General features: G+C 41.9%; 1 protein-coding gene across 5 annotated transcripts in view; it reads right to left on the reverse strand.

The window, feature by feature from the left end:
- LOC124116616 overlaps positions 1-15,721 on the reverse strand; it is a 72,119-nt gene extending 56,398 nt beyond the window's left edge. For 3 of the 5 annotated variants that reach the window (XM_048401399.1, XM_048401397.1, XM_048401395.1), the window contains exons 1-6: positions 15,630-15,721; positions 14,782-14,883; positions 7,329-7,580; positions 6,636-6,824; positions 6,316-6,453; positions 3,950-4,051 (exon numbers count right to left, since the gene is read on the reverse strand). In XM_048401399.1, coding sequence (XP_048257356.1) covers positions 3,950-4,051; positions 6,316-6,453; positions 6,636-6,824; positions 7,329-7,580; positions 14,782-14,883; positions 15,630-15,705 — 859 coding nt within the window. In that variant the 5' untranslated portion in view covers positions 15,706-15,721. The remainder of the gene's footprint in view (positions 1-3,949; positions 4,052-6,315; positions 6,454-6,635; positions 6,825-7,328; positions 7,581-14,781; positions 14,884-15,629) is intronic. The other 2 variants (XM_048401396.1, XM_048401398.1) reach the window with 2 other exon arrangements.
- Between the last annotated feature and the right edge of the window lie 535 nt (positions 15,722-16,256).

Below are 16,256 nucleotides of genomic sequence, written 5' to 3' on the forward strand. Positions count from 1 at the left end.
GAGAGGCAATGGTGTCACAGCAGCGCGGTACATTGATCAAGTCTTGAGGCCACACGCCACACCTCATTTGGCACATCGCCGCAACCAAGTTTCAGCATGATAACGCCCGTGCCCACACTACGAGAGCAACAAATGACTTCCTCCAGCAGAATGTCATCAGAACCATGCAGTGGTCTGCCCTCAGTCCCGATTAAAATCCCACTGAGCACCTTTGGACGGCTGAATGACGTCCGACCAAGGTCGACAACTGCAGCTGAACTGCGTCAGGCGTTCCTCAGAGTGTGTGCTCAAGAGCCTATGGCCTTCATCAACCGCCTCATCCATTCCATGTGTCGATGTTGTACGGCAGTCATGAATGCACATGGCGGACTCACGAGATACTGAATTGTGATGCCATTTTCTCAGAGACTAGTTTCACTTAAAGAACATTTGACACTTTACTTTCAACCTTGATGATCAGTTTTGCCAAGTTTCATCTTTTTGATATGTCTCAAAGTATGTTTTCAGTGTTTTGACAAATAAGGTTTCTCACATATCTATCCATGGTGACGTTTCGTTTGCAGTTTAGTATATTATTGACGGTGGTGATGCAATACAACATAGAAAATGACACAACAAGTATCGAGATATTGAAAACCTACCTGATCGAACCAATAACTTACTCACTGCGTTGTTAAGCACTAGATCGTATAAAGGAGCAACCCCAATGGCATGGACACATGCTGCAGTTATTCCACTTCAGAAAGCAAGGGAAAGACGATGACCTACTAAATTCTTATCGACCTATCGCACTCACTTGACACATGTGCAAAAGAATCCATATGGAATCCATGGTTACAAAAAGGCTCATGCATCCCCTTGAAACTGGCAACCACATCAAACCAGATCAAAGCGGCTTCAGGGAGGGACAATCACGTCTATACCATATTTTAAGACTGGACAACGAAATAAAAACACCAATTAAACAGACAATATCTAGCCACAGTATTTGTGGACTTCACAAAAAAGCCTTCGACATGGTATGGCATGATGGATCAATCATCTATTTTTTTATGTCAATTCTCCTACCCAAACTTCTAAATTCGCTGATGATGGAGCAATATGGGTAAACACAGAGGTATTTCACAAATCCGAAAAACCTCCAGCCAGCCCTGGATTGAGTTGCGAATAGATAATGGTGCAAAAAATGGGGGTTTACCCTTTTAAGTGAAGAGAAAATAAGGGATTTCTATTCAAACACGGGAAAAGATGCAATGATACCCTGTCACTCAATGAAAGGCAACCCAATCAAATTCGAAAAGTTGGCAAAATTTCTAGGCACGATCTTAGATCAACAACTCACTTGAAGCAAACATACAGAATATGTTGAAAACAGATGTCATGAAAACATGAACGTATTGCGGGCAATTTCAGCTGGATCTCTACAAATCACTCATCAGATCACAAATAGGCTGTGATTGTGAGACATCTGCAGCAAACACTGTCTTGAGCCGTCTCGACAGAATACATAACAAAGCCCTTATACTAGCCACAGGTACAGCAACTGGTACTTCACAAGAAGCAGTACAAGAAGAAACAGGAGAATTCACATTGAAACTGAGAAGACAACAGGCAGTATTTTCGTTCAGGGGACAAACATTGAACCCTTGGATGAAACAATTTAGCAAGACAAAAACACCCGAGATGAAGCCCTAGCTTGGACATAATCCCTATGATAATAGTACCTGAGGTGAGGTGAGGTGAGGCGTCTCGTCCAAGATTATTGCACTTATACAGCGACGTGCATGTACGTGTGTGTGTTTGTGTGGCTGCTTGTTCTAGTCCGGACTGATGCCGATATATAATGCTAGCACACTGAGATACCATGCCGTAGTATACTGACTCCGAGCCGACCAGTCCTTGTTTTAGCCTCTTAATGCTGAGCGCCAGACAGGGTAACAACAGGTAACATCTTTTAACGTCTTTTGGTATGACGCGGCCGGGGATCGAACCCCGGATCTTCCGCTCTCCGGGCGGACGCTCTACCACTAGACCACGGAGGCGGTAAATAGCATTCAGCCACCGGAAAGCCACTACAAAGAGTTGCACCCTCCATTGACTTTAAAAACTCCCTTCACATTGATTCATTGCTTCAACATCATTCGTATTGATCCTGCTCATCTTACATTTGTGATTTACTTGATTTCATTCATCGTTTGTGTATGAACAACCGATGGGGCGTAAGCAACGTGCGCAGTATCTATGGGATATTGGCATGTTGGAAACTGGCAGAAGTAAGCGTGTAGTGGCCAGGACGTTCAATGTTCCACAGTCTGTGATTAGCAGACTATGGAACAGATGCCAGCAAACTCAAAATGTCGACCCTGTTTAGAGTGTTCCAGGTCAACGACAAGAGTACAGGATCGATTGATCCGAAACGAGGCCCTACGAAATCGAGCTCAAACTGCGAATCAAATTTCAACAAACTTTTATCAGGCTTATTTAGTATGACTTAAGGGTCAGAAGGTTAGGAATCGTCAACATGCACCTCATCTCTATGCTCGACGGGCACATGCCGCCCCTTACGAATCGTTATATATACAAATTAGACATTTCAGACGTTGTTAAATGAAATGCGCAAGAGTTTTGAGGAAAACAGTATTTGCCGCCCCTTACGAATCGTTATATATCCAACAGACTTCAGTGGCGACACAAGGTCGAAACTGAAGTAGTCGTCGCTGGCCACGTGTCATGATTTCAGATGAGTCACTTTGCACTTCCTTGATAGGCGTGGTCGTGTCTGGCGACGTCGAAATAAACGTCAAGCCAATGTCCACCTGAGACCTCTTGACAGATTTGGCGATGGGTCTGTTATGGTGTGGGGTGGCATTACTAAGACTGAGCGAACCCCACTCCATAATGTGCAAGGAAGGGTCACTGGACAGAACTATCGGGACAACATTCTGACTCCCTTTGATGCCCCGATTGCAAGGCGTGCGGGTCGACGTGTTGTCTTTCAGGACGACAACGCCCATGCACTCAGTGCACGAATTGTCAATGCTCATCTCCATCAGCACAACATCCATAGAATGTCATGACAAGCAATGATCTTTGAACACCTCTACGAAATAATAAAGAGACGTGTGCATCAGCATCAAAGGCCGTCGACCACATTGACTGAACCTGGCCAGGCGCTGCAAGAGGATTAGGGTAGACTTCCTCAAATCGCTACTAGAAAACTCGAAGGTAGTGTGGCTCGTCCAATGTAATGAATGTTTGACAAATTACTGATCCAAAAACGTCAATTCCCCCATCTTACCCCTATCATCTTTCAAGATTGTTGGCGGTCACAACATCTACTGTCACACTTCACTACCCATAATGTGTTTTCAATTCGTTCATTACTATCATACAATTTTACTAGAAACTTATATAACATTTTGGAAATTTTAAGCTATTTAAGATTCGAATTTGAACCCAATTAAATTAAAGACGTCTTCTGTCTCATCTGAAATCACTGTGAAATTATTATTTATAACTTATTCTATTTAAAAGAATTGACTCGTTCAGGCTTTGTGCAGGCTTTGTGCAAAAACAGTTCACGGATTTAAACAATGTGCACACCTTGTTTTTGTACCGTTAAAACCTCCATAAACGCAAAATAAAAACAGTATTTGGTTGGTTTACAATATATGGGATGTTTTGCCACCTGTCATCCTACATGACGTAATATTAAATAAAAATGGTTTCAGGCTGGCTGTAACATTTGAGCATACATTGTATTTTAACTACACCTAATGTTATATAATAAGACATTTGTGGAAGGCATTTTTTTTACCTCCCACATTAGCGAGTGAGCTTTGAACAGGCGGAGCTCTATGAGCAATATTTCCGAACGAACGTGTCAATCATCATGTAACTTAAACATGGCAGGTACGGAATCCACCTACAGACTTGGTGTTCTACTCACGGATCTGACACGTGGGGCCTGACCAGCCCTGGAGACAGCCGTCAGTGCACCGGAAGTTGACGTCACATCCGCTTGTACAGTGACACTCACGTGAAGATGCTGCTGAAATATGACATCGTGTTACATCTGGGTTTAACACACTTGACACACTCTTCAACAAATTAGACATTTCAGACGTTGTTAAAATGAAATGCGCAAGAGTTTTGAGGAAATCAACAGTATTATATGCAAATGGACATGTGGAATGCGCATCATGGAATGTGAACAGTCTCAATGTATAAAATCGGCCGAAACATTGCGGGCTCAGGCGGAAAGCGGGTGCGGACAAAAGGCGCGGACCGGGCGAACAGTCCTTTCGGGGGAGGACGAGCATGGACCGAGTTTCAACTGCCTCGTTGACCAGTTTAGCTTGCGGGTTAGCACCTGACGGCGCTATCTCCGTGTCGTTTGGCAAGCAACGGCCAACTCAGAACTGGCATGGGCCTATCCGGTAACGTGTTTCTGACTTGAAACATGTATAAAAGTCAAGTATACCATATTTTGTACTATACATGCTTCTGTCCCATTAGCACTGTATAACTACTTCACATTTACTTCACAGATCTTCGTGCCGAGCTTTGCGTAGACACGAAGGATTTCTGGATTCAAACGTAGCCAAACATGGCCAGTATGGATGGGGCTGAATCAGGATTTAGGTGGGATCAGTGGAGCTGAAAGAACCTATCACCACGTCCTACAGCGGGGCACAATGGCAGGTGGTCGCTACATGGATAACATTCTGGATGTGCGTTTGAGACCGTATGCTGGTGCAATCGGACCGTACTACATCCTCATGGACGATAACGCACGACCTCATCGTGTGGGGTGTTGCCAGATGCCTACCTAGAACAGGAGACCACTGTCTGCATGGAGTGTCCAGGCCGGTCACCAGACCCCTCCCCTATCGAACACATGTGGAACGGGCTACACATCACCCTCTAACGGTGCCCTGTAACTCGGCAATGCTCTTCCTGAAGAGTGTTTTTTTTTTTAAACCATCCAGACACGTATTGGGAGCATGAAACTGTGCAACACGTGGATCACATACGTGTTACTGAGAGTAGTTTGTTTGGACAATGAATTAGTTTTTTTGATTTTTTTGACGTTTCAGTTTTGGTCGAATACTCTCATTTTGATGGGTGATCTGACTAATTATTCCTCACATGTTGGCATGTTTGTCGGCATTGTGTGCTACCTGACAATGGACATGCAATATTGTCTTTGGGTAATTCAACAGATTCACACTTTGACGGACAGCCTTGTAAATTTGTGATTCTTAGCAAATGTTGAGTAGTATATTTCATATGAGAGTAACTGGGGACCAACCACTGATATTCATATTCTGGGGGCGGGTGATTGATATAATGTATGGAGACGAGATAGCATTTCAGCTACAGCTGCAAAACCATATACTAGTATTTTTTAATTACAACTGTGAGTCTAAATATTCTTTAACCAAAAGTACCTTTCAACAATATATTTTTGTGTGGCAGATAATCTGTTGTTTTTTCAACAGTTTGAAGAATAACTATTTTCTTGTGCTATTTTTATAGACAGGGAGTCACACTGTGCCGGAAATTAATGACGTGTTTCTCTTGGCTTTGCAAGCAGCAGAATCTTTGCTACGACAGAGGTGTTTCAAAGTTAACATGTCGTTTTGGTATCAACAGAATCGGTAGACACGCTGCAGTGTCTCAGTCTGCGAGTCACTAGGGACCACCCATTGATATTCATATTCCGGGGGCGGGGGTTGGAATATTGTATGGAGACAAGATGTTATTTATGTAAACTATGTTCTCTCACGTTTCTTTCATTGTGTCTGGCAACTTGTTTGAGACAATATTGAAAAAGTTAAGATTAACTGACCGTTAGTAAAGGTCGATGTCTATATTCCGAAAAAAAAACCTCAAATAGTGATATCAAGTGACATCCTAAGGTTTCTTGTGTCTTAACGATAGTTATGGACGTTAGTAGATGAAATATTCAGATTTCTAATTTTGTAAAACCAAAGATTCGTTCGAGGGATTTGATATAATGTCTTTCCATAATTTGCCACATCTATCTAAATATGTAGATTTGCAAAACGTGCTCACCCTATGTGTTTTTCAGGAATCATTTTGATTTGTGTCTACCTACACGGATATCCTCGTTTACTTTCTGATACGTAATTTATAATATCCGATCCAGCAGTTTTCTATGGAACATTGTTAAAAGTGTTGAATAATGGTAATATGTAACCCTTTTAGGAATCAAATAGACCTAACTTTCTCCAGTGCAAGACTGGTATATAGTTTCATTCATTGGACTCTGACCCGATGTGTACTTACGTTCCTGACAGTCCGCCCCAGTGTGCCCGTCAGCACAGCCACTCTCACAGTGTCCAGTGTCTTTGTCACACACCTCAGATGTGTTCTTACACAAACACCAGGAACTACAGCCAGGCCCGAAAACTCCGTCAGCACACTCTGCAAAGACATAAAAACATATTAGTATTTTGTTGTCACTGAATAGTTAACATTTTCAGTATTATCACATTACAATGATTACCGAAGAAGTAAACTTCAACTTCCACTCACATGGGTCATCATTATAAAATATTTATGTCGCATGTGTTTTTTCATATAAATCATTTATTTTCTTTGCTAACCATATATTTCCACTTCACAGAGATTGAGAATGTATTCCGAGCCGTTCAGTGTTGGCAGACGAACAGTGACACTTTGTCCAGATGTAGGGGTGTCACAGCTGATGCTGACAGGGGAGATGGGAAGGTGGGACTGGTCCTGTTGATAGCAGGGATGATCGTCTACGCGTACCAAGAAACCTGTCATTCGTTCTAGAAACAAACAATTAGAGATGTACATCAATGCGTCAACACGAGAGTATAACGTGGTAATCGGCTGGTTGAATCGACAATTAACTGTTTCATGTGGAGGCACGTGCATTAAACGTCAAATAGACTACTGATGGTAAATGAAGGATTAAGGTGTCTCACCAGTGTATGATGATACTACAATATGTGGTGTAGGCTAGAGATGTTGCTTTGAAGGGTGAATCACAAAACTGAAAACCCCTTTGCTAAGTAAACATTGGCCGATAGCATGACTATTGCCATGCAGGTCTGGATATGGATATGAATATATGGATATGAACGATCCACGAAAATTGAGATAGTTATGGATTCACTGACAGCATGCTACCGAACAGAAAACTAAACTCCTATCTACAGAGTGTTCATTTATTTCGGTTTTAATGTTGGTTGTATATTATCCAATAGATGAACCATTCCTAGAGGGGTAAGTCGTGATTCATTACTGTAGAATGTGTTAAGTATACTTGCGTCTATTTGAGAAGAATATTGTCAGATTGGTGATGAGGTGTGTCTCTCCCAGGTCCACGGTCCACCAGGCGAATGTCTTGCCTGTCGCGGTGTGTGTGCAGGTCCCTGACCAGTAGCTGCTGCTGGTCACACCGTCCACAGCCAGGGAGGAAGTCTTGTCCCCACACACGTGTTTCCAGGCGGCTGTTTTCGCCCACTTACAGTCATTGATAGTGCTGCTTTGTTCTGTTGATTTGTTCAGAGCTATATTCCCTGGTAATAAACATATTGTGTGTTTTATTGATTTCGTTGAGATTAATTTTTCAGTAAAGCATTATTCTACCAAGAATTTGGAAATTACTTGAATTCTGATGGGGCAGGTATTATATCACAACACCAATCGCAGGCGATTTTTCAGTAGTATCAACATTGGAAGCGAATGTTTCCAGGAAAGTACTTTCTTCTCAGTCATTGTCATTAACATTTTAAAATAAAATTATTTGTACAATTATAGGTTATAAATTGCAGATCTGCATCACCATGACATTCACAATATGCGAGATAATACCTTATGTGCAGAAAACAGGATAGAAATAGACTGAGAAAGTGTTATTCGTGTCCTTGCCACCACAGAGAGCATGCCACATTGAGCTCTTCTATTTCACAAGCCGATTATGAGGTCACATTTTCTACGTCACAATTAGAATGTAAGCAACTATCCACGCCGTAGGGCTGACCAGGGAGGCTGCCAGCCTCATACATTAAGTCGCCTCTAACGTCCAATTCTAACCCACAGGTCTGCGTCACGTCAGTAGTATAGGACAGAACACTGGTAGGCAAGCCAGCAGGAGTGATCTCCCCTACCGGAAGTCCCGCTATCTTGGATGCGCAAAGGGGGGCATGCTGAGTATTGCGTGCGCATCCAAGATGAACAAACCAACAAAACAAACGCCACAGGATTAGGGGCGTCCCTGTGATTTTTGTGTCAGGTCTGCATCACGTCATAATAGTGAAGCGCGGTGTACGTAGAACCAAATCTCGCGAGGTTTGCTCTTTTGTCTACAGGAGCGCCCACTTCACGTTGGGTTACTACACACTTTCAATGTCTGTTTTATATGTGAGTAAAGCATCATGATGTTGAAAACATTGTTTGACCACATGGAACAGCATCCAACTTTGTGTTAAGCCTGGTATTGGCGTTTCCTTAATTCAGATCAACAACCCGCACAAAACCTGGAACTAAACCAATGCTGCTTCTCAATATCCTCACTACCACTTTGAAGAATCCCACATTCATGTTTCATATTTTCTTGTTTATAATAAGAAAGTTTACGATTTCAAAATGCACCATGTCAACCAAATATGCTGAACCTTTTATCATGAGGGATACATTTAGGAGGTTCATCCTTTTTTGTTTGTGATAAATGTGGTTCAGCAGTAAATGCAGCCAAAAACAACAGTTGCTTTATTGTCCAAAATTCAGTTTGAGAAAGACAAGAATTATGTGTGAGTAAAAACAATTAAGCCACTATTTGACACATATTCACCATAACTTGTTTTACCTGAGAAACATATCCTTGATATTTCAGGATTGACTGTGTTTTTTTCATATTCATTTAAGTTTGAATCGAAAACCGATGGGCAAACTCTATCAATCCGTGTTTTGCCCATATGATTACTAGAGACATTAGGTTTTTTTAAAAGCTGTATATTTAAAATGAACGAATTTGGAGCACATTACAACAGGTAATGAAGTATGAAGTAGATGTTATCATCACAATGATCTTGAAGAACGATAGGAGAAAGGCGAGAAGTTTTATAGTTCACGTTTTTTTTATCAGAAGTGGGTTACACCACCAAGATTTGTCAAACATTCATTCCAACGACGAGGCATACTGCATATTAGTCTCCCAAAGGCGATTTGAAGGACTCTGGCCCGCTCCTCTTGCAGCGCCTGACCAAGTTCAGCTTACATGGTTGGCGGCCTTCGACGTTGACGCATCATGTTCCAGGAGTGTTCAGTGGGGGAAAGGTCTAAGCTCATTGCTTGCCATGGCATTCTATGGATGTTGTGCTGCTGTAGGTGAGCATTTATGATTCGTGCACGGCGAGCACGGGCGTTGTCGTCCTGAAAGACAAATCGTCGACCCACATGGGATAACAAAGGGTGTCAATGTGTTGTCCCTTGAACAATATTGTGTGGGTTCGATCAGTCATAGTGATGCCATCCCACACCATATGAGTTAAGACATTGTGAATATGGTTTACACTGACATCTGTTGGCAATGTGACGATAATAAAGGGTTGGCACAACACGTTGCCATCGTGTATGGAGATGAGCTGCATGTAGAAGACTTCCAATCGTCTGACCCGTAACTCGTACTAAAGTAGCCCGATGAATGTTTGTAGTAATTTGATTCACCTTTTGAGATTAATTTCATAGAGCCTGGCTTCGGATCAATCGATCCTGTACTCTTGTCGTTGATCTCCGCCCTGAAAGGGGTTAAATGTCAACATTTTGAGTTTGCTGACATCTGTTCCGTCGTCTGCTAATCACAGACTGTGAAACAGTGAACGTATTGCACGCTTACTTCTACCAGTTTCCAACATGCCAATAGTCCATAGTGGCTCCGCGGTTTGCAATCACCACATCGGTGGTTCATACATAAACAATAAATGATATCAAATACATCACTACTGTATGATAAGCTGAATCAATATGATTGACAGAAATAACGGTCCACAGAGATAGATCATTGAAAGTGCCATTTTATGTTCGTTTTTTTTTTTTTTTAAACGACGCACTCAACAATATTCCAGCTATATGACGGCGGTCTGTATTGTTTTTGATTGCCTGGCATCTGCGTCAATCGAAAATTCTATTGGAAACCCAGAAAAACCTGTCAAAATTTCTTGTCCATCCGTCTGAGGTTATTAGAAAAAACTATGTGTATATAAGTACCAATCACCTTGATATCAATATGTTGTACATTCTATATATCTCGTGCACCACCGTTGGCGGTCTTTGTGAATAAATGCAGTGAAGTGAGATAGTCCAGGAGTCATGGAAAGAGTCATGGTAGTCTGTCTGCAAATCTCTAAATGAAAAAATAAAATTCTTAAACAGTCTGATGAAATTTGATGATTAAAAAAACCCAAAGCAGAATAAAATAAATAAAACCAATCGCCAAAACGCATCACAGCCGCGGCCATGGTAACCCGATGCAAGTGAGTTCCGTGCAAATTGAAATGCACATTCGTTCCCCCATTTCTTGCCCTATAAATATCCACCCAGATCGAATAACATTAATTCGTTATTGAATTGCTACCACATGCCAAGATTGACAAGAAATCAGACTCCAAGCCCTTGGAAGATTGCAAGCTGGACAAACCGCCTGGGAAGTAGCCATTGCATTTCAAGTCCACGTAAGGACCATATACAGGCTCCAGCAACGGTACCAGACCACCAAGCATCTTCGAGATCGCTTTGCTACGGCTGCGGAGAGAGAGAGAGAGAGAGAGAGAGAGAGAGAGAGAGAGAGAGAGAGAGAGAGAGAGAGAGAGAGAGAAAGAGAGAGAGAGAGAGAGAAATCTGGCGACGCCGTGGGGAACGTTATTTGGATGCTTGAGTTGTTGAGAGAAATTCGTGCGGTGGTCCGAGCATGGTCATGGTGTGGGATGGAACTGGTCTTGCACAGAGGGTCGCCCCTGGGGACTTCCAGAACATCTGTCCAGGGAGAGGCAATGGTGTCACAGCAGCGCGGTACATTGATCAAGTCTTGAGGCCACACGCCACACCTCATTTGGCACATCGCCGCAACCAAGTTTCAGCATGATAACGCCCGTGCCCACACTACGAGAGCATCAAAGGACTTCCTCCAGAAGAATGGCAACAGAACCATGCAGTGGTCTGTCCTAAGTCCCGATTTAAATCCCACTGAGCACCTTTGGACGGCTGAATGGCGTCCGACCACGGTCAACAACTGCAGCTGAACTGCATCAGGCGTTCCTCAGAGTGTGGGCTCAAGTGGCTATGGCCTTCATCAACCACCTCTTCCATTCCATGTGTCGATGCTGTACGGCAGTCATGAATGCACATGGCGGACTCACGAGATACTGACTTGTGATGCCATTTTCTCAGAGACTAGTTTCACTTTAAGAACATTTGACACTTTACTTTCAACCTTGATGATCAGTTTTGCCAAGTTTCATCTTTTTGATATGTCTCAAAGTATGTTTTCAGTGTTTTGACAAATAAGGTTTCTCACATATCTATCCATGGTGACGTTTCTTTTGCAGTTCAGTATATTATTGACGGTGATGATGCAATACAACATAGAAAATGACACAACAAGTATCGAGATATTGAAAACCTACCTGATCAAACCAATAACTTACTCACTGCGTTGTTAAGCACTAGATCGTATAAAGGAGCAACCCCAATGGCATGGACACATGCTGCAGTTATTCCACTTCAGTAAGCAAGGGAAAGACGATGACCTACTAAATTCTTATCGACCTATCGCACTCACTTGACACATGTGCAAAAGAATCCATATGAAATCCATGGTTACAAAAAGGCTCATGCATCCCCATTGAAACTGGCAACCACATCAAACCAGATCAAAGCGGCTTCAGGGAGGGACAATCACGTCTATACCATATTTTAAGACTGGACAACGAAATAAAAACACCAATTAAACAGACAATACCTAACCACAGTATTTGTGGACTTCACAAAAAAAGCCTTCGACATGGTATGGCATGATGGATCAATCATCTATTTTTTTATGTCAATTCTCCTACCCAAACTTCTAAATTCGCTGATGATGGAGCAATATGGGTAAATACAGAGGTATTTCACAAATCCGAAAAACCTCCAGCCAGCCCTGGATTGAGTTGAGAGTAGATAATGGTGCAAAAAATGGGGGTTTACCCTTTTAAGTGAAAAGAAAATAAGTGATTTCTATTCAAACACGGGGAGAGATGCAATGATACCCTGTCACTCAATGAAAGGCAAACCAATCAAATTCGAAAAGTTGGCAAAATTTCTAGGCATGATCTTAGATCAACAACTCACTTGAAGCAAACATTTAGAATATGTTGAAAACAGATGTCATGAAAACATGAACGTATTGCGGGCAATTTCAGTTGGACCTCTACAAATCACTCATCAGATCACAAATAGGCTATGGTTGAGGGACATCTGCAGCAAACACTGTCTTGAGCCGTCTCGACAGAATACATAACAAAGCCCTTATACTAGCCACAGGTACAGCAACTGGTACTTCACAAGAAGCAGTACAAGAGGAAACAGGAGAATTCACATTGAAACTGAGAAGAAAACAGGCAGTATTTTCGTTCAGGGGACAAACATTGAACCCTTGGATGAAACAATTTGGCAAGAGAAAAACACCCGAGATGAAGCCCTAGCTTGGAAATAATCCCTAGGATAATAGTACCTGAACTCATCCGAAATTGTGATGAAATTCAGCCACCATAAAGCTACTACAAAGAGTTACGCCCTCCATGGATTTTAAAAACTCACTTTACATTGCTTCATTGCTTCAACATCATTCGTATTGATCCTGCTCATCTTACAGTTGTGATTTTCTTGATTTCATTCATCGTTTGTGTATGAACAACCGATGGGGCGTAAGCAACGTGCGCAGTATCTATGGGATATTGGCATGTTGGAAACTGGCAGAAGTAAGCGTGTAGTGGTCAGGACGTTCAATGTTTCACAGTCTGTGATTAGCAGACTATGGAACAGATGCCAGCAAACTCAAAATGTTGACGATCGACCCCGTTTAGGGTGTTCCAGGTCAACGACAAGAGTACAGGATCGATTGATCCGAAACAAGGCCCTACGAAATCGAGCTCAAACTGCGAATCAAATTTCAACAAACTTTTATCAGGCTTATTTAGTATGACTTAAGGGTTAGACGGTTAGGAATCGTCAACATGCTCCTCATCTCTATGCTCGACGGGCACATGCCGCCCCTTACCAATCGTTATATATACAAGTTAGACATTTCAGACGTTGTTAAAATGAAATGCGCAAGAGTTTTGAGGAAAACAGTATTTGCCGCCCCTTACGAATCGTTATATATCCAACAGACTTCAATGGTGTACACAAGGTCGAAACTGAAGTAGTCGTCGCTGGCCACGTGTCATGATTTCAGACGAGTCACTTTGCACTTCCTTGATAGGCGTGGTCGTGTCTGGCGACGTCGAAATAAACGTGAAGCCAATGTCAACCTGAGACCTCTTGACAGATTTGGCGGTGGATCGGTTATGGTGTGGGTTCGCATCACTGTGACTGAGCGAACCCCCCTCCATAATGTGCAAGGAAGGGTCACTGGACATTACTATGGGGACAACATTCTGACACCCTTTGTTGTCCCGATTGCAAGGCGTGCGCAACAACCATATGTAGAATGCCATGACAAGCAATGAGCTTAGACCTATCCCCCTTTGAACACCTCTTCGACATAATAGAGAGACGTGTGCGTCAGCATCAAAAGCCGTCGACCACATTGACTGAACTTGACCAGGAGCTTCAAGAGGTGTAGGGCAGATTCCTCAAATCGCCACTAGAAGACTCATGGTAGTGTGGCTCGTCGAATGTTTGAGACATTACTGATCCAGAAACGTCACTTTCCCATCTTACCACTGTTGTCTTTCAAGATCGTTGGCAGCCACAACATGTAATGTCACACTTCACTACCAGTTCGTTACTATCATACAATTTTACTAGAAACTTATAAACCATTTTGGAAATGTTAAGTTGTTGTCTTCTGACTCATTAGAAATCATTCTATTTTCATCATTCAGTGTTTGGTAACTGTATTTTGTGGGACTAGTCTACTCCGGGATAAAGGGAACAGACAGGGGATAAGCTGTCTACTGGACCATTAACTTTGTTGTTTTGACTGTAGTTATTTTGGGAGGATGCCCATTATTGTGATGAACAGCATCACTGATTACATATTGTTGTCTAAAGTTTAAAATGGCAAACTGTGAAATTATTATTTTTTATTTAATTTAAAAGAATTGACTACAATATGTTTTTGCGTTTATTGAGTTCTAAACAATAAAGTCCGGGTGCAGGGTTTGCGCCAAATCGGTACACGGCTTTCCACAATGTGTACGCCTTGCTTTTGTACGGTTAAAAGCTCCATAAACGTAAACTGATATTAACACTATTTGTTAGGTTTACAATATATGTGATATTTTGACACCTGTCGTCCTCCGTGACGTAATATTAATATAAAATTTTGTCTTTTAACAACATCAAAATGTCATATAATTAGACATAAGCGGAAGACATTTATTTTACTTCCCACATTAGTGAGTGAGATTTGAACAGTTGGAGCTCTATTAGCAATATTTTTGAACGAACGTGTCAATCATCATGTAACTGAAACATGGCAGGTACGGAATCCACCTACAGACTTGGTGTTCTACTCACGGATCTGACACGTGGGGCCTGACCAGCCCTGGAGACAGCCGCCAGTGCACCAGAAGTTGACGTCACATCCGCTTGTACAGTGACACTCTCGTGATGCTGATGCTGAAATATGACATCGTGTTACATCTGGGTTTAACGCACACTTGACTCACTCTTCAACAAATTATACATTACAGACGTTGTTAAAATGAAATGCGCAAGAGTTTTGAGAAAATCAACAGTATTTATATGCAAATGGACCAGTCTCCAAAATGGAATTGGCAACTGTCGGTATATGTTCCCAAGGGAGTTGTGTATATCATTACTGAAGGCCCCTGATTCGCTGATTTTATATATGGCACACAATGAGCCTATTGATATGTGGGATGCTGTATATTATGAAATAATTCATCATCGTTTAAGTGGGTGACTTTGTGAAGTGGTTAATGTCTTACGCCTTATATTGTATAGTCTGTTAAAAATGTATATCCTGGTTTAATCATAGGGTAAGTCTTGATAAATTCGCACCACATTCATATTTAGATTCATGAAATATCCAAGCAATGAATATGTAAATAATTCTTATTCAAAATTAAAATACTGGGCCTTCTCTCTGAGAGTGTCTGTGTATATATACAATGACATACATCCCGTAAATATGACCGTAGTTATACAGTACTGACGTGATAGAAGCATTTATTCTACAAAGTATGGTATATGTGACGTATATTCGTACCGCATTAACCCAGTACACGAGTGTAACAGACCCTTAATATGATGGAAGACTGCAGTACTACAAGCATGGCATCACATGACGGACGGACACATGCTGTGATTATCAAAACATGAAATTACAGGGAATATCTTACCTTGCTGAGAAAGGCTTATGTGAAGGAAATATAACAGTAAAAGACGATAGATGTGTGGATCGACTGCCGTCGCCATGTTTCCTAACAACACACACAGGGAAGTAAACTGACACAGAGAGAGGGATGATGCATGCAGTGTAGTCATAAAATAGTACACGGAAGACTTAAAGCTGTATCTGACAACAAGTGAGGGATAGACTATTTGTGCACTGCCAGTTTTGCCATGTAAAATACAATAGTTAATAGTTAATATTATTAAACCCTATATTTTGCCCATATCGCACTCAGATTACTCGTACTCGTACAGACATGTTTGTTTGTTTGTTGTTTAACGCCGCACTCAGAATCATTACGGCTATGTGTTGGCTGTCAGTAAATAACCGTGTCTGGACCAGACAATCCAGTGATTGACATCATGAGCATCGATCCACGCAATTGGGATACGATAAAACGCATCAACCAAGACAGCGAGTCTGACCACCCGATCCCTTTAGTCGCCTCTTACGACAAGCACAGTCGCCTTTTAGTACAAAATGATATTCATACAAGGTATTTGTGTTGATCAAAGAACATGTTTTTTCTCATCTTGTAAACTTGACATGCACGGAAATGTGAACCCTATCAGGT

Source organism: Haliotis rufescens, unplaced genomic scaffold (assembly GCF_023055435.1).
Source record: "Haliotis rufescens isolate VD_foot unplaced genomic scaffold, xgHalRufe1.0.p SCAF_22, whole genome shotgun sequence".
Classification (NCBI taxonomy): domain Eukaryota; kingdom Metazoa; phylum Mollusca; class Gastropoda; order Lepetellida; family Haliotidae; genus Haliotis; species Haliotis rufescens.